General features: G+C 39.1%; 1 protein-coding gene across 23 annotated transcripts in view; it reads right to left on the bottom strand.

The window, feature by feature from the left end:
- Nucleotides 1–1,714: 1,714 nt before the first annotated feature.
- The window catches only part of dlg1l (discs, large (Drosophila) homolog 1, like), a 204,596-nt gene continuing 186,891 nt past the window's right edge, over nucleotides 1,715–19,419 (bottom strand). For 12 of the 23 annotated variants that reach the window (XM_017720022.2, XM_017720025.2, XM_017720026.2 and 9 more), the window contains 8 exons: nucleotides 19,313–19,412; nucleotides 11,978–12,019; nucleotides 8,385–8,435; nucleotides 5,589–5,690; nucleotides 4,874–5,046; nucleotides 4,499–4,608; nucleotides 4,288–4,379; nucleotides 1,715–3,496 (listed from right to left, as the gene is read on the bottom strand). In XM_017720022.2, coding sequence (XP_017575511.1) covers nucleotides 3,390–3,496; nucleotides 4,288–4,379; nucleotides 4,499–4,608; nucleotides 4,874–5,046; nucleotides 5,589–5,690; nucleotides 8,385–8,435; nucleotides 11,978–12,019; nucleotides 19,313–19,412 — 777 coding nt within the window. In that variant the 3' untranslated portion in view covers nucleotides 1,715–3,389. Of the gene's footprint in view, nucleotides 3,497–4,287; nucleotides 4,380–4,498; nucleotides 4,609–4,873; nucleotides 5,047–5,588; nucleotides 5,691–8,384; nucleotides 8,436–11,977; nucleotides 12,020–16,888; nucleotides 16,923–19,312; nucleotides 19,413–19,419 lie in introns of all 23 variants that reach the window. The other 11 variants (XM_037547728.1, XM_017720024.2, XM_017720027.2 and 8 more) reach the window with 3 other exon arrangements.

The following is a 19,419-nucleotide window of genomic DNA, read 5'->3' as shown; positions in this document are numbered from 1 at the left end:
ACCAAAAAGCTACATTTACAACACAGCACTGCCACACCATATTAGACAGATCATATATTACAACAGAGATCTGACGGGCTCATAGTTAAAAAGAGGTCCACTTCTAGGTCCATATTCTGGTGCCATGGACACAAGATTCTAGACAGATACAGATTACTGTTAGAACTAGGCCTACACAAAATGGACAAAATACCATGTTTGAGTTGAGGTATCTGAGATCATCTTGGGTGAAAACTACTTGGGTAACTGTACGATACTTAAAGGGCAATTCCACCAATTTTTCTGAATTCCTGCATGACGCAATTGTTGAGATGCAGTCATTCACTTACCGAGTTAGATTTCTTTACAGTGGTGGTGATAGGAACCAGGAGGTCATGAGTCTATAACACAAATATAGCCATTTTATTTACCATCCAAAAACCTTTAGCAACATCAACACTACAAACACATAAAGGTTCCCTTGTAGCTTGTAATAGTCAATAAAATGACTGTATTTGTGTTGTAGACATCTTGACCCCAAAGAAATCAGTCATTTATTTGCGATGAATCATTTTGCACTAAAACACTAACTTTGTTTACATCTCAACCACTGAATAATGCAGACACTTATTTTTAACAGACGAAACAGAACCACTAGTACCACATTCAAAATTACTATCACAAAAATATGAACACAGTGAGCCTCGTTCACAAATATCTTCCTAAGTTTTTCTTAAATGTGTTCTTGAGAAAGATCCTAAGAAAAAGTCCATATCAGGTTCATGACGTGTTCTTAAACCGCAGAACTGTTCACAAATTTGTGCTCTTGGATGTGCGTAGATTTTTATCTTACCTAAGAAAAAATCCCAAATAAAACACTGGTAAATGTAAAAACTGCATAAGTGGGTCTTAAGTTGAAATTTCATCTAAAGGATGTTTCATGAATGAGGCCCAATGATTTATATTCAGCGTTTTACTTGCTGCACACTGCACTAGACCAAGTTGTAAAGACACATGCATTTGGTCATTGTTCTAGAAGTACTGACAATATTCACAGTATGCTTAGAAAAGCACATGTTGTATTGAGACATAATTCATAATGATAAATATCATCATACTGAACAATTGCTGGAATCCCCCTTCAGCACACAGCATTCATAAATAAATTACCACCAAACCTCTAAAGCAGAGGTCACTAATAGTCAGACTGCGGTCCGAGTCCAGACCCAGACACTGTCCTATGCGGACCTGGACCTAAAAACCGATAAACTATGGATGATTAATTACTTTTGACAGGGTGGTCCTATTTTATCGGTGTAGCTTTAGCGGCCCGAGAAACTCACAGACCAATCACTTGCGTTGTAAATGTCATGGGTGACCAATCAGATTGCTGTGCATTACGATGAGCACTCGAATGAGTGATGCACACACAGGTTTGACGAGGCGAGAAACAGCAGTCTGAGAAGAAAGTGAGTCGGATTATTTTACATGGCGTGATCTAAAAAGAGAAAACGGACAATAAATATTGTTGAAATATCACTGAATTGGACTTTGATGTGATTCGACATTCGGCTGTTGACTGTACAAGATGTTGATATTCCTACTAGGCTACTTCAGTAAACAGTATATGGCACTGAATCATAATGCAAGTTAGACATTATGATGCTCCAGACCTTTGCTTGAGAAAATTGAGAATGAGACCCGTCCTAAAGAAACATTCACACTGACACGGAGCTGTATGAGAAATATTTTGTTTTATTTGTTGAATTAGCCGTTCTCCTCTGGTTCTTTTTGATCAATGGAATGAATCAGATCAGTAGGTTATTTACATTGTTTTTTTTCTTCTTCAGTCCCAAAGTGTCCCTAAAAAGCAGAGGTGGTGAGGTGGTAGAACAAGCAGTCTTAAGTATAGAAAACAATCATGTATCATGAGACGAGCAGGTGGGGCGCCCCCTCTTGGACGGGTTTAGAAAAGGAGGAGTCTCTTACGGAGCTTGCAAGGCCCGACGGAGCTCAGTCAGTTCTTCCTGCTCAAACTCACGGCGGCTGGAATGGAGGGGCAACAGACCAGGCACTACTCTCTTCCGCGCAGTAAAAAGACTTGACATGAGCAGACAAAGCTCAGATGGAGAGGGGGAGGTAGAGGGAGAGAGGGAGAGAGAGAGACAGAGACAGAGAGACAGAGAGCGAGAGAGCGAGAGCTAGCTGCCAGAGGAGCGCTAGGTGTGATTTCAACTCAAAAATACTGCATAACTGCTAGCTTCCATGTTCAGTCTTCATACAGACACGCTCCGATTACCGCACCGTTCATTTCAGCATAGGAAAATAAATGAGACAAAGGTGGTAAAGGAAAGAAGGAAAAAATATATATATATATCCATATTATAAGAGTCTCTGCAAAATTCCTTGTTCTTATATATGTCTTACAATGTAAAGAAAATAATTCCCATAGTAGTAGTGCTTAAGTAAAGTTCAATATAGACTTTTTATTATAACAAAATAGGCAGTTCATGGAGGGTTAAATATCTGTTAAGATTTCATTGTACAATAAATTTTCTTTCATGTATGCATTGGCAATTGAAGCCACAAGATGTGCAGGGACATCTCTTAAATGGCAGTTCCTTACAAATGGCAGACTTTCCTACATGTAAAATCAAAAGTATTGAAAACGTAGTACTTTATGTAAGACACTGATCATAGATTTAGAAAAGCCAACATTTTGACTGCACACTGTGATCAAAACAAACAAAAAAAAAAATAAAGGCTCCCTAACATGGACACTTAACGAAGAGCGAAATATGAAATATGCGCACCAACAGTCAAAAGAAAAACAAAACTATGATAAATGTATTGAAAACATGGGACTATGAGTGGAAAGGAACGAAAAAAAGGTCAAAGAACACATGCTCTTAAAGCTATAACGTGCAAAGTTTTGCTTTTTGTGTTTTTTTTTTGTTCTTTTTTTTTTTTGTTTCTCTATTTTATGATTCCGATGCCTGAGACGCAACCTCTGTATCATCTTACACGAAAGAAAAAGAAATGAAAGAAATGATCCAGCCCAGTCTATTTATCTCTTCTTCCTTAGAAAGTAACCTCCCTTAAACATTAAGGAACTGTACCGTTTTCAAAGGCCCGTTAATGGATGCTGGTCTGGCATACCCCCCTCTCTCTAAGCTGGAAGCAGTGGAGATCGGAAGAGGACCTAATATCCACCCTTGAGGAACACCTACTGTAGAATTACTGGTGTGGATGTCATTCACAGGTGTCTTTCATGACTTCAGAGGGATGAGACTGTGAACTGAGATTTGGAGAGGGGCGGACTGAAGGATCAGGGATTAAGTCGTTAAGAAAAAAAAAAAAGAATTAATAAATAAAACAGAAAAGGGAGGGAGAATGGAACTCGCAGCTGTTCATAGCTTCTCCTTGGACAGTACCCAGATGTATGGCCCAGACTGCTCCTCAATAATCTGTTTGACTTGATCGTATATTTCCTCCAAGGTGTCTCCCTGCACAATGGCTGCAACACAGAGAAACAAAATTTTAAGTTTAAATAACTTTACACTGAGGTACAGAAAGTACCATATATGCAGATGGATAAAGAAACGTAAGATTAAGCCTGAGATATAAGACCTATGATTTGTTGAACAATGCAGAGTAGCTACTGAATAAAGGGGCGTTCAGAGGACAATTTCAAACTCCCTCTTCTTGTTTCTAAATAAAGTCAGTTTCAAAATGTTTATCCCTCGTCTCGTCTCTCACATTCTCTCAGGTCAGGTCTCTCCTGTTTACTTGCTTGTCAATCAAATGTATTAACATTATGGTCAGGGTTAATGTTAGAAGTAGATGTAGGTTTTGCCATGAGGTTGAGGTAAGGTTTAGGATTAGGGATAGATTTAATGAAATCTTTCACACTGAACTTATCTGTGAAATTTAATGGATATTTACTTGAATGTTACTTAAAGACAGACGGAGCATTTACAAAGCATCTACAGTGGACCATCTAAATAAAGTGTTACCTTTTTAAGTGAGCAAATGATGTTCAAGAATTTAACCAGTGTGGCCCATTAATTAAGTGCTGGTACATGTATGTTTTGTGTGTTCATTTAGCCCACAGGGTGTCATGTTCTGGTATTAAAAAAGGTTAATAAAGAGCAAAACTCTTGGCCAATTTGGCTGTAACTGAATCTTTATAACGGGTGCACCTCGATTTTGTGTACATTTTTATATAAATAAATAAACTTGGCACTAAAGTTTGCTCGCCTTCCACAAGAAGTGTCCACTACAGAAAGGCATATTGTGCTGGCTGACCTGTGAAGTGCTCGGTGAATTCCTGCTCCAGCTTGATGGCTCTGTCGTACGTTTTCCTTCCCTGCTCCTCCGTCAGTCTCCTGTTCATCTCCCTGAAACACAGACACCCACAGATCCTTATTGATAATAATATATTCTCATACCAAGGTAAAGAGTTGAAACTGGCTGTGTGTGTGTGTGTGTGGGGGGGGGGGTGGTTGTTTCTACTCACATTATATTTTCCACTGATTTTGGTTTGATGAAGATAGCAATGGGATAGAGCTGAGCAACCTGCAGTCTCTTGATAGCGTTGCCTGATACATCTAGAATGCAGTGTTTGCCCTGAGAAGAACAAAGTTAAAAAAAAAAGCTCAGTAAAACAGAACAAACTCTGCAGCAAGTGCATGAACGCTTCAGTTTTATCTACACATACACACATACATAAATACATACATACATACATACACACATACATATATAGATAGATAGATAGACAGATAGACAGAAAGATAGGTAGGCAGGCAGAGAGATTCAGATAGATGTTTAACAAAAACAGACAGAAGAGAGACAGACAGATCTCAGTGCTGTGTTCTGCTGGGAGTCTTACTTTTTCAGCCACCTCACGCACAGACTGCACACTGGTGCCGTATAAGTGATTGTTGTACTGGCCCGCCTCGATGAACTTATGCTCCTGAATATCTCTCTCCATCTGCTCTCGAGACACTACAAAATGGTAATCTCGGCCGTCCACCTCGTAGTCCCGCTTCGGCCGGGTCGTATCTGAGAAACGAGAGAAAATGCCAGTTTTAGCAGGTTTTATAATCTGCCATTTATTAAGGTACAAGCAGTGGTGGTTTAGCCTTCCTCAGTGGATACTGATCTCTGATCTCAACACAGTGTGATTTCACTCTCTTCAACAGAACAGCACAGCAGTATGTCATCACCTGCCTCAAGCCATATTAAAAGCATGGACAACAGATGGCGGCTGCTGCTACTTTCAGCTATGTAATGTACTTTTTGTCCGTTTTATAGATAACATGTCCTACAGTATTACTAAAGAGTGCAGGTGGTTTGTGAATGAGATAAACTAAATAATACTTTGCTATAGCCAAATATACTGTTTTAATGGGCATCAATCAGACCATGCTTATGAACAGCCAGCCATTGATGGAGCAGCGACATAGCCACAGAGGCTAGAGAGGCTAACAATAGCAAATTATTTTCCTTGCATGTAGCTCAGAAACATATCGATTGAGCACCATGCTAAACGTTGATGAGGCAGCTGCGGCAGGTCAGGCCAACAGATGAACCTGCATACTCACGAGGAACACAGGAGCCAAATTTGTCAGGGAACTCCGATATCAGGTCATCGTTGACTCTGTCCTTCATCGGGCCCAGGATGATCACTGGACGAGTGTAGTTCACTGTAAGTAAATGAATAAATAAAAACGGTGTTTTATTATTTTAATGATGTCAGTATGGGATGTATAGGTTTTGTTAGTTTATATGTGCTTATTAGTGCTGGATCTGAATATCTGACTATCTGGATATACGTTTGTGTGGTAGGTATTTGTTTTTTCCACAACGCAGCTTTATGTATAATTTGCTGAAAACAGCATTGAACATGGGTGACAAGAAACAGCCTCTCCAGTGCAGGTTAGGGACCTGGCCCTGTGACCGGAAGGTTGCCAGTTCGATCCCCAGGGCTGACAGTCCATAACTGAGGTGTCCTTGAGCAAGATACCTAACCCAGTTGCTCCCTGGGTGCCGTGGACAGTTCTGCCCACCGCTCCGGACCTCCCTAGTGTGTGTATTCACTAGTGTGTATGTGGTGTTTCACTTCACGGAGGTGGAATTTCCCCGTTTGTGGGATTATAAAAAGTATCACATAACTATGTATATGTATCTATTATTATTATTATTATTATTATTATGTTCTCTCCTTTTTTTTTTTAAATTTAATTTAATTATTTTTTATTTGATGGGGTTTTTGTTATGAAAAAACACAAATACGATAAATAAAGAATTATATATATATATATATATATATATATATATATATATATATATATATAAATCTCTGTTTTCATTTAATAAATATCATGTGTCTAAAAAAAAAAAAAAAAAAAAAAAAAAAAATATCACATAACTTAAAAGTTAAAATACAGCCTTCTGTTCTACTCCGGAAAACCCACCACTCCACCCGTATTCAGGCTTTTCAACATAAAGCCCTTGTACACATGGACCTGTAACAGCCTGGCATTTCTTTTGTTTAAAAAAAACTGAACTACTTACAACGCGGCCATGCCACAATACATTTTTAGTACATCTTGCATTTATACATTTTAATCACACTGTTAAAATGTGGAAATACAGGTGATTCAAAGACATTCATCCGATTTCAAAGCATCATATTTTTACAACTGTGAAGAGCCTGGCAACCAATCACAATCCAACTGACGGAGGGGGTTACAGAGTCTCTGACTGTCACTGTAAGAGGGCTCCCTTCAGTCTGATAGGAGATGAGACCCCTGATCAGAAAGCGCTCTGCGCTCTCCACTTCAGTGAATCCGTCATTACTGTGCAGCGTGATTTTCATCAGCAGTGAAGCTCCAACAGCTCAGAGCGTTCATCGTTGGTTCCACAACACTGGATGATCTCCAAAATCGCATTGAAAGAGCCGTGAGTGCAGCGACGCCCGACACGCTCAATCCAGTATGGGATGAGTTTGACTGTGGCGCTGATGTTGACGTTGTCTGTACAGCTGGAGGAAGTTCATACTGAGCTCTTGTAAAATTACATAATAAACTTTATGCTCATGTAAATCATTTACTGCACTGTTCTATAATGATTTACAAGTGAAATGAATCATTTTGAAATCGGATGAATCTTTTTGAATCACCCTGTACATAACATCTCAGCTTGGGCACTTGACATCCCATTCACTCACAGCGGTGAACGTCACACAAATGTGGTGCTTGACGGCATGTAACCCCAGGGTGGCTGCAAGCAATGCCCCATTGTACTGGACCCGTACTAGGACTGCGATGTATGCCCTTCAATCCCCCGAGTTAGACCACCTCTGTGAAACGCTGGTTAACTGTGCTATTATTAAGAAAGCCTACCAGTGAAGCTGCACTGTCTGCACAGCAGTGCTCTGCGAGGAAAGCAGCTAGCCTGGGGGATACAGATTCTACAGCGGATGAACCCGCAAATGTGCTTTCAACACAGGCATCGGATGCAGATCTCCCATCCTAACATGGGGTGAAGTTTCAAATATGCAGAAGTGCTACAGAGCTCAAAAATGGTATTTGGGTCAACCCTAGCGCTTATGCTCAAGGATAGATCACTGTACAAAGAGAAATGTTCACTAAACAATGAAGAAATCCATTTGACACTACAACGTGGCTCAGATTGTAAGGTACTGATATTCAGTGTTATCAGAACATATTACAACAATGTGTTCTATTGGTAGGTTTAGATCTGATTCATTTAGCATCTCATATGGTGTTCCCCAGGGCCCAGTCCTTGGCCCAGTACTGTTGGCATGCAGTATTGGTCTTCGGTTTGTTGCGCCAGTGATAGACATATTTACATATAGGCTAAACCTTCAAACACGCTGCCACCTTCCATCACGGTTGATTGCTTGGCTGATAAAAAGACCTGGGAGGCTAAGATATTAAACAATGATGACTCTTAGGCCATACTACAGCCACTCGAGACAGCAGATGCTAAATATCCCAGATTTTACACCCTTCTTGGCACAGCTGTATAATTTGGTATAATTTTGTATAATTTAAAAATGTTGCCAAGACTGCTTTCTTTCATCTTAAGAACATTTCCAGATTGCAAGCATTTCTATTAAACTCAATAGCTGAGACCCCTTTTCATGTTCTCATTACATCTAGACTAAATTACTGTGAGAAACTCAAATGTATTATACAGCATTTCTCTATGGAACTTAAATTATGAACAAACTGAAACAAGGCTGGTAGGATAAAATCTAAGTAAAATTAGCTTGAGGTCCAGTGACTGGATAAAAGAGGAGTTCTAAAATTCTGCAATGGGAAAACGGACAGATTAATACTGCAATTACACAAACTGATTTAATCGCTCACCTTCTTGTTGACACACCGGCTCGTAGGACAGTACATAGTCTTCTTGCCCACCTGAGAGTCAAACACAAAGGCGTCTTTAGTAAAAGTAGCATAGTTTACTTGCTACCTGTACTCATGCTGTGTTGCCTGGTGTTGTGCTACGGCTAAGATAATATCCATATCTACAGTAGAGACAGGATAAGTTAAGGAATGCCTCTGGGTCAAAAGTAAGACCAACCCTCAATTTGCTGTCCACTTTATTAGAAATACCAACCTCATAGGTCCACAGTATAGGTGTACAATAACAGACTGTAGCCCATCTGTTGCTGCAAGAAGCATCGGTTCATTTCTATCCCAATCAGACCACAATTTCTGACCAGCTAAGAGCGGCTCTGTGGCCTGAAACCACATGATGAAGCACCAGAGGATGGCTAACATCAACAGATGAGCTACAGTCTCTAACTGCATACCAGCAAGGTGGAGCTACAAGAGAGGTGCTTCTGATAAAGTGACCAGTGAGGATGTACTGCCACAGGCTACATAATGCTGCAGTTGCTCTTTTGACCACCAGAGGTCACCACTAGCTCATAAGCACACAGTCTTAATGAAGTCCGAGCTGCTGTAGTGATAAAAGTCAGTGGCTTTCTGCACATCACAGCATGTCTGCGCTGCTCTGTGGGTTATGCTCTTCAGGCAGACGCACATTCATCATGAATGAATGCAGGTTGGTGATTTCGGTGTTTAATTCTTTTCAAGCAAGGTAAAAACCTGTTTCAGTTAGTGCAGAAAATGAGGTTAAATGTCAATTTTCATGCTTATTAGTAATATGTGCTGTATGTTCCACCACATGTATGTGCTGGTGTCAGTATAGATCACTTAGGTCAGTTAGTTTGCATGTGATTACGTACAAGAATAAGAGTGAAAGAATCAACGAAGCTCCTGAAACAAAAGCGCACAAATGGGTCATTCTCCATTTGGAGTGGGAAACCAGGTCGCAGGGCTTGAAACGATGCTTAAAATATTAGACACAGCTCCAACAGTCAGTATGCCCATTTACACAGGTGATCTGAGGTTAAATAAGACTTTTCCCTTATGATTCTCTGATTTTTCTTTTTAAAATCCTGTTTCAAAGTCGCTCAAAAACAATATTCTGAAGAGGTTTAACTTAGAAATTTGCATAAAATAGATTAATGTTTACTTTTTATATCATTGACATTATACAACAAAAATATGTATTTAATCTAAAAATTCATTAGTCAGAGATTTTGGTCAGTGGTGTTATCAGGACTCATATTACATGTAAACACGGTGTTTTCAGCTCCAATAAACTGCTTCTTTGGGTCGAGGCTCATCAGAGAGGAAGCATCTCAAGGCCTGAGAATGCGAGTCACACTCGCTCACTATAGTTCATGAATTTATGAATAATTTTGTTGATCAGGCAGCTCATAACTTCTGTGTGTGTCTGGTGTTATGCGCTTTCATGGCTGGGTAATTAAATTGTCAAAATAATGTCAAACGTCATTTTATAACTGATTTTAAATAGTTGTACAAGGTCACCTCAACCACCAACGAGCCAGCCAATGTACAGAATCCTCAGTTTTAACCAGATTGTCACTGGAGTCACAGTCACTGGTGTTCCACCATATTCATACAACACCAGTGACTGTAAAATGTGTTTGGAATTAAGCTCTCCTTTCTGCATTTATGATAATAGGAGATGTTAATGGACATTCTAATATCATTTAGTTTTGGGATGAAACAAATGAATTGTTTAAAAATGTATCCACCTGAATTCTCATTCCAAACCAAGAATGACCCAAATACTGTTAAATAAATGGTTCATAAATGAGATCTGTGTTCTACATACTGAGCAGCACTGTTTCTAATATAAAATATTGAGGCTGGACAGCAGCATATTATACTGTACAGCGGAGATGATACCGTCAGTATATAAAGAGAGAGAGAGATAGAGAGAGATAGAGATATAGAGAGAGAGAGAGAGAGAGAGAGAGAGAGAGAGACAGATGAAAGAGAGAAGATGGGATGGGCAAAGAAAGCACCGTTGCTATGGAGACTGAGCTGGGGGCTGATTGATTTTAGTATTGTATCTCTGTGGCTGTGCGCTCGCAGGTTTCTGGAACATTCATTCGCCGTCTCACTGCAGTGTTTCCCACTAGGAGTGAACCGAAAACTGTCAGTCTGACTAACAGCATCATTTACCCACGGAAACTACTCAAACAATTAAAATAATTAATCACGATTAAACACATTAGTACGTGTAGTGAATCACAATCATATTTTGTGTACTTAATTGCAATTAATTGCCTTTGTCTTATTTGCTCAGAGAGATTTTTTTCCATTTTAAAAGCAGTGCACTGTTAAAGCTATACAAGCACACAAAATAAGCTTCATTAAAAGTACTTATTACTTTCAATAAATCAATAACAATATTTTTGTTGAGTGAAAAAACAAGACCCAGAACATGAAAACTGTAAACCCATGCAGAGTAAATGGTTTCCAATTTTCATCATTTAATTCCAGTGAGAGTAATAGTGGCTGCACGTTCTAACCAATGAGTGTATATATCATACATAAAGCCAAGGGCTCAACTCTGCTGTGATTGTAGCCTCTTGCTCTCACTAGTTTCAGTGGAGAGGAACGAGAGCTCTTGTTTTTGTTAGTTTGCTGCTTGTTGATTTATCCATAGTTGCCCCCCGAGCACTGTCTAGTGTAGTTTACCAAATAAATGACTCCACCGATCCTTCAGTGATGAACAAATGGACCACAGCAAAGGTCAAAAGGGTCGAATGATCAAAATGTGTTAATAATAACTGAATGTTAACTTGACTCTAGAGCATTAGATCGGGACACTATGAAGCACAGATTGTTTCAGGTACTGTTCTTTTATAATGCTGAATGCTAATAATCTGAAAATGTATCATATCCTGTGACCACTGATGAAGGACTAGGATGACCAATACAAACTGCGCAGCAGCAGATGAGCTGTCGTCTCTGACTTTACATCTACAAGGTGGAAAGTCAAGGTAGGAGTGTCTAATAGAGTGGACAGTGAGTGGACACTGTGTTTAAAAACTCCAGCAGCACTGCTGTGTCTGATCCACTCAGACCAGCACAACACACACTAACACACCACCACCACGTCAGTGTTACTGCAGTGCTGAGAATGATCCACCACACAAATAGTACCTGCTCTGTGAGGGTCCATGGGGGTCCTGACCACTGAAGAACAGGGTAAAAGGGGGCTAACAAAGTATCAGAGAAACAGATGGACTACAGTCTGTAACTGTAGAACTACAAAGTGCACCTATATAGTAAGTGGAGCTCATAAAATGGACAGTGAGTGTAGAAACAAGTAGGTGGTCATGATGTTATGCCTGATTTCCAATAGTCAGTTGAGCAAATAAACAGTTGTGCACACATCTGTATGTTCAGACTTCAGGCCTTCAGAACACAAGAGAGAGGCATGTGCATGCAAGGGTGTGTGTGTTTTGTGTGTGTGCATGCTAGTAAGACAGTAGGCAACATTAACAGGACAATCAGACAGGCAGAGGTCGACTGATGATATGAAGGGAAAAATAAATGGAAAAACTTACGGTAACTACTTTCACTATCACTGGCATTAGAGGTGACATGCTCTGAAATCACAGCACAGGGGGGACGGACAGTGAAAAAACACAAACACAAAGACAAACAAACACACAGTCAGATGGAGACACCGCCCCCCAAGCTAGACAGGAAAGCCAGAATGGCTTATTACACATGAGTTACACCCACAATGGCCACTAGAGGGCAGAGCAGAGACTTAACCCTTTCAGATCCAGGTAATGTTCCAAAACAACACAACTAAACATTTTCTAAATGAAAAATTCATCAACACATTATGTTTAAATTTACATTCAATGGTTTATTTTTGATGTCCATTGCAATGAAGCAGCTATGTCTCAATATTTCTTTTTAAGAATGTGTTTATCAGCTGAAGGTTTTGACACTACAATGGACATCAAGGTTTAGAAAATGTCTTGTGTAACATTTCAACTCTATTCTCATATATTGCTATTCTGATACGTTAACTAAAATCTGGCTCCACTTTAAAGGGCCCATATCCAGCATTTCTCTCATGTCTTAAACCCCTGAGATTATGTTTGCATAATTTTGTATTAAAAAAGGTTATGATTCATGTTTATCACCTTTCTTAGAATTAAGAGCTCTGACTGGCTGTCTCATACAAAAGCAGTCCATGCTGAAACACTTCTTATAACTTTAATGTGAGTGGCTGGGGCTAAACTGCTGTAGGCTGGACATGTGTATGTAAATGTGTTTTCATGACATCACAAAAACAATTCATTCAAAACGGGCTGTTTTTGCATCTCACTGTTGTCAGAAGAAAACCTTGTATCTCCGTTTTTGACACTTTTCAGTTTTTGACAATTTGAAAATAACCATTACCCTTTACAATATATGCAGATTTTATGATGAATGGACAAAAAGAAATGACCCAAAATGACTTGGAAAAAATTCTGGTTCCATTAAAATTAAAGTAGGTTTTTTCCTTCACCTGTAAAGTTACCATTTTGAAGATACAAGATTTTCCTCTGACAACAGCCATATATTATATTACATATAATATTAAATAAAGTAAGAAATATTGGGCCGTGAATGTGGCACTTCATATGTTTTAATGTTAGCATTACTTACCGCCAAATTATAGGTCCTTAACAAGCAGTTTGTTGCTACATCAGAGTAATGAACTGCTGTAAGCCTCACCTTTTGATATACAGACTGAGCCATAAAACTGCTGCAATATAAGTTTTGCTCAGTTTTGCCAGATCAGTATTAATGTTGTTTTGTTCTAGCCGGTCTGTAAAGCTTCTTTCAGCCCGTTTAGTTTGGCGAATGGTGTTGGGTTCATTTCTGGCTGATTCCAGGTTGTTTATCTGTTCTTCTGTCACAGCTGCCGACTGAAAAGCTGCTCAGTGGTGACGGCAGTTTGGTAATTTAGTGTCGTCTCATCTTTTGGGAATTTAGCGTGGTCCCCTCAAATCGGCTGGTGGTCAAATGTGATCTTAAAAGTGTCCGTTTTCTGTTTATGGCAAAGTAAGAAGTGTAACGTTCAAATGGCTTGAGCGCCTCCTACAGCTGTCAAAGTCGTTGCTTGGTGAAATAACAATAATTTCGTCTTCCATGATATGGGCCATTTAAAGCATACTCTAGGATCTGCTTACCAAAATAAAAATCATGTTTTGAGTGATGTCATATTGCAAAAAAATAAAGTATATATATCAAAATCTAATACTTAAAGCTGCACTGCGTAAGACCTGGGAATTTGGAGACTTTTCTGGCTTATATGTGCAATTGCACACGTCAAAGAACATTTTGTATATATAAACATAAAAACCAAGAGAAAAGAGGATCTGAACGGGTTAAAACACAGTACTCCATAAACCCAAGGAGAAGTGTAAACACAATGAATATAGAGTCCAGCAGTGTCAAACAGCCGGTCATTCACAGCCACTGCACAGCTTAGTGTTTCCCCTGCAAAACACCCGAACAACACTGAGATGAGGGAAATGTAACAATGTGTTATCATTATTGACGCATCAACTGGCATTACGCTTTTCTGTAAGGCAAAAGTTTGAACACGTTTTTAAAGATCTAAGTGAAAATAAGTTAACACACCCTCAAAAGAGGACTTAAACACTGCATTGTCTTGCTAATTTTTACTGAATTTAACATACTGAAGAAAAAAAAATGTTTAATAGCTGCTATAGCTGCTATTCTTCTAACCCAAAATGTAATTATACTGTGAAATGTGGAATAAGGCTGCAGAGTATTTCAATTCAATTGGCTAGTAGCTTTGTAACACTCTGCAATGCTTCTGTATTGATTGGTTTATCAATTATTGTTATAATAATCATCATTTTTAAGAACTCTGGAATGAATTTATGCCTATTCTCCTAGATATGGTATCACTAAATGTGCATATTTGTTTCGTTTGCTAAGATGGAATAATATGCTGCTCTCTTGTACACAGCAGTTGTTACAAAAACAATAAAAATTTAAACCTTAAAAAAATACAAAATAGAAGGTGCCATAACTTTTGCACAAACCGCGTTTCATGTTTTGTCCCTTGTTCTCTGTAGAGGATGTGTAACTTATTTTCACTTACAATATAAACAGCATGTCATTTGACCAGGAGCGCCCAAACTTTTGCATACGATTGTACGGAAGGTATGGTCAATACTTCTAGAACACTGGACAACTACATGGACAAGACAGATTTAGACCAATTACAGAGAGCCTGTAAACAACAACAACAACAACAACAAGTGAATAAACATGCAGCTGATTGGATGCCAGCTGACTATAAAATCATCTTATCACATTTATCAACTAATCTTTCTACCTGTTTATACAAAAAGTTTTTCACAAATATTCAATAAAATATTCATGGAATTTTAAAAATGTGGCTTAACTGTTTCGCAGATACCCATCAATACTGATATGCCCTAGTGTGATATGATGAATATGACTGACAGCTAATAACTGTGGAAAATTGAGTTTTGGCTCAAATGATCAGTTGATTAAGTAATAATTGTGAAAGTGATTATTCCGTATGATTTAAATGGTAGATTTTGACACTTTTAAGAAAATCTACATCGTGATACAGACCATCAATCGTGAAAACAGCTTCACGTGTTATGTTTTCGCCATTTCACCCACTCAGATTCAAACACAAATCAGACTCGAAGGTTAGACTAAAAGGACATTCGCAATCAAGGCCTCTACTTACTCTTTACTAAGAGATTAAAGAACCTCAAACTCATTTCACTGGCAAGCTTTTCCTGCTATACACCTTACCAAAGGTAAACTGACCATTTGAAGTACTTGGTCAGCCACTAATTATTAATATGCTGGTCATCTTTTCTTCCAGTTTGTGAGAATTTGTGGTTTTGGACCAAAAATAACAAGACAGAACGCCCCTCTAACAGGAGTCTTACTGTTTTTGTGCATGTATGTGTGTCTGACTGTATTCTAAGCATAAAAAGAGACAAAAATGAGGTCGTGGTGTTCTTGAATAAGGGTGCACCGAAATTTCAGTCAATTCAATTTTTTTTCCGCTGAAAACGGTCAAAAGCGGTCTCTGTTTCTGTCCAAAAGAGGAAATGACTACAATTAAGTGTGAAAATCTAAAACATAAAGCTGCACTATGTAAGATCTGGGGATTTGGAGCCCTCTCTGGTTTAAATGTGTAACTGCACACAACATGTCAACGAGCACTTTGTTAACTAGCGCTGTGCTTCTGACCTCTTCCCTAAGCAGATGAATCTGATTACTGCGAGTGTGTGCAAAGAGAATTGAAGAGAACTTACATAGTGAAGCTTTAGTAATTATGCTTCTTTGGTTAGTGTAGTGAGTGACACCTCTGCCTTCTACACTGTAGACTGGGGTTCAATTCCCACCTGTGCAAAAATCCTACACTATACTAATAAGAGTCCTTGGGCAAGACTCCTAACACCGCCTTCGCCTTCCTGTGTAAAATGATCAAATTGTAAGTCGCTGTGGATAAGAGCGTCAGCCAAATGTAAAAATGTAATTACCTTTATTGAATAATTTGAACGCTAATGAAAATGAGAACCTTTTCTTTTCCTCACTTTCCTGTCAGCACTGACCCGTCCAAACAGTTTGAGCTGCAGCAGATCAACAGTGAAACTCATGGTCCACCGCAGCTCCATGTTCAGTATGGTCTTATTCAGTATGGCCTTTCCCTCGCATCCTTTTTAGTGTTTATTGATTTGATGAAATTCTTTAATAGATATCTTCTAAATAATACTGAATAACTCAATATCTTTTGGTAACGTATATATTTTTTTACCTCTGGTTTAGAAAGTCACTGAAAGTCACTGTTCTCGAAATAATGAACGTGCACGTAAACAGCGCCCCTGCTGGAAAAACCAGACTAAGCAGGTGTTCCAAAGCCTCATTCATGTGTTTTACATAATTTTTAAAAGAAAAAATTAAACGATTTCGGTCATTAAAGCAGAGACAATCTGGAATTCAGCTTCGCCAAACCATTAAGTGTTATGTATATCTGACAACTTTTAATATTCAACATTATTTACCAAGCTGTTTAATATTAAATCACTCCTATAACTCTCTCAATTCTGTTTCCCAACATTGTGATTATCATCTCTGAAGCATGAAGCAACATTATTACATTAATTCAAATGCATAAATAAAATGTAAATTATATATAAAATACCAATTTCTTTACATTTCTGGCTGAGTGTATCATTTCGGTGCATCACTATCCTTGAACCAACTCTACTGACGCTATAAGGCGAGCGCACTAAAGGTGGGTCTAAGAGGTGGAATGAGTGTGGAAATGAGCTATGAGAGATAAAGAGAAGGATGTGGGGGTCAGTGAGAGTGGGGTGGAAGAGTGGAGGTGAAGGGGCGTCTGCTCTACAGATGCAGCGGGCGTCTGGGGGCCGGTGCGCACTTACTCTGGCCTTTGGAAAGCACGTCGTCTTGGTTATCCTGTGGTCAGCGAGAGAGAGCAGCAGGAGAGAGCAAAACAACCACAAGAGCATAATGGGTTACTGACACAATCTGGGATCGACTACCGGATACAGCAGCCACTGACCCCAACAGAATGCAGGCAGGTAGTGTATGCAAAACCACTACTATCTTATAGCTCGTTTACTCAGCGATAGTTTGCAAAAAAAATCTAATTCCCACAATCTGCCCACTCAACTTGAATGTAGCCGATCAGTCAAGACATCTTTGGTATCAGAAGTTTGCTTCTTTACGAGCTTAAGTTTATGATCATTGCGTAAACTGCCAAAATGGACACAGGCCAAAATTCAGGTAGCACTGGCCGTTTTACTGACTTTTTATAAAACAGAGTTCCAGTCCCAAAATCTGATTGGCTGAGTTGCGTTGAAGCCATTGTAAAATCCATAATATACACTGCCCCACTGCACGACAAACCCTTGTGCTGTTAATGGAATAATAATGGATAAGGAACCCATTTTTTTTTGTTTAAACTGAGGGGCTAGAAACTCATGTTCTTAACTAGAACCAGTCTGGTCAGCTAACTAACAGACTAAAATATAGCCAAGAGCCTAAACAGCACCATTATTAATATCACAGGCTTGAATTAAAGTACGGTACGATTATCTGTGATATATTTATAACGGCAGTATAAAAGTCTAAAGGATCTCACTGAATGGCTTACACACCTCAAATGTCCGTGTTTCAGTCAGAAGTCGAGTCAAACCCAGGCCGAATCCCCAACGGCTCCATACCCCCTAATTAGTGTCCTAGCTATGAAAGTTTAGAAATGTTTGCGTCTAAAGCCAAACAGCGCATCATTTATCAAGTACAGATGTGTCTGAGTCCCAAATGACTATTTCTTAGCTGCATTTTGCACCCTTGGTCTGCAGGATCCAGTATTTAAATTCCTATGTAGTGCACTATGTAGGGAGCAGAGAGCCATTTGAGATTCAGCCCCAGCACGAGAAGAGGGTGTCACTGGATTGGTGCTAAATAAGACTCAGTGGCAATTTGGTGACCAAACAGTACTTCTAAAGCATTACACAGTGCTGTGTTATCATTATGTTCATTGTTATATGGCAAAAAGTTCATTAAATGACTGCAATATACAGCGAAGGGTGACCGAACGTTCTCATTTAGGGATCCACAGTTGCTTGGCAACAATAATAACTACATTGGCAAAATACTTATGTCAATTATTATTAATAATATCTTTAATAATTTAATAGATTAATGTATAGACAAGTTCCAGAAACCACATCAGCAAGTCTTTTAGACATTACTGAAAATCAGCATGAATGCAAAATCATAATGTATTTTCCTTCCCATCTCGTGACATCTGTCAGTGAAACAGTATCAGGGAGTCTTTTCTCTCCATCATAGATAACAAAAAATATTACTGATTAATGTAACTGTCCCCTGCCTGCTGGTGAACAGTGACATCACAGTGACAAAAAAGCAGATATTTAAAGTCACTCCACTTTGATTAGAAAACAAGAAATTTATCTTTAAAATGATAAATATGATGAATCATGCTCAATATGACAAGAAACACAAACCAAATAAGTTAAAAAAGAAGAGGACTTTTTTCATTTTAAAGTACCGATATAGTGCCTTTTTGGTATTTTAGGTCCACTCATGAGGTTTGTGCGGGTTTGATGTCCCATGCTAACTCATTTTTACAGTCTTTTTTAATCCGTTAGAATGAAGACTGATACATGTAAATGACCCTGTTCTGATTGGCTGCCCTGTACTGTAACAGTCTGGGCTGAAACCTCATCATGAATAGGCAGGGCTAAACTGCTGTAGGCAGAATAGGCAAAAATATGCAAATGCATGCTTTTTGTGACATCACAAAAAAAATCTGAAATCAAATCTGTCTGCTTTGCAGCTCAGAATCCATATATGGACTGGACTGGACTGGACTGGACATGTTTACACATTTCTGAAGTACTAGATCAGCGTTCTCCATGAAATGGGCCCTTAAATGTGATTTGGAGCATGTGTAGGAACATTTAGGCACAGAGTTTGCATAATGCTAATTAGGGATCTTAAGCTTTCACTAGTTAGCTACATGAGCCTTGTAGCTCCACTGCAAAACAAAAGAAGCAGAACTTCAGACACCAAACATGTCTTGGCTGACTAACTGGGCGAAGTGAACATTTGTGTATATTTGATTTTATACCAAAGAAAATCGCTTTAATGCAGGTTTTGCATATACAACCACACAACTTGCAGCAGTCTTGCACAGACTAGTCTGTGGTGCTGCAGCTGAGGACGGCTGCCGATAGCTGCTGTACCCGGTGTAGCTGCGCCTCCTGCTGGCCCTGTGCTGCCCTAACCCTGGTTGAACGCTGCGTCGCTGTACTTACGGTCCACATCGCTCGTTTCCTGCTCACTCGTCTCCTTGTTCTTGTAGAAAGGGAACTTGCGGGAAAAGAGGTTCTTTCTACGCTTGTCATTGAGGGACTGCTGAGGA

The sequence above is a fragment of the Pygocentrus nattereri genome, chromosome 19 (assembly GCF_015220715.1).
Source record: "Pygocentrus nattereri isolate fPygNat1 chromosome 19, fPygNat1.pri, whole genome shotgun sequence".
In the NCBI taxonomy this organism is placed as follows: Eukaryota; Metazoa; Chordata; class Actinopteri; order Characiformes; family Serrasalmidae; genus Pygocentrus; species Pygocentrus nattereri.
The sequence above is the reverse complement of the archived record's forward strand: the minus strand, read 5'-3'. Positions and strand labels throughout refer to the sequence as shown.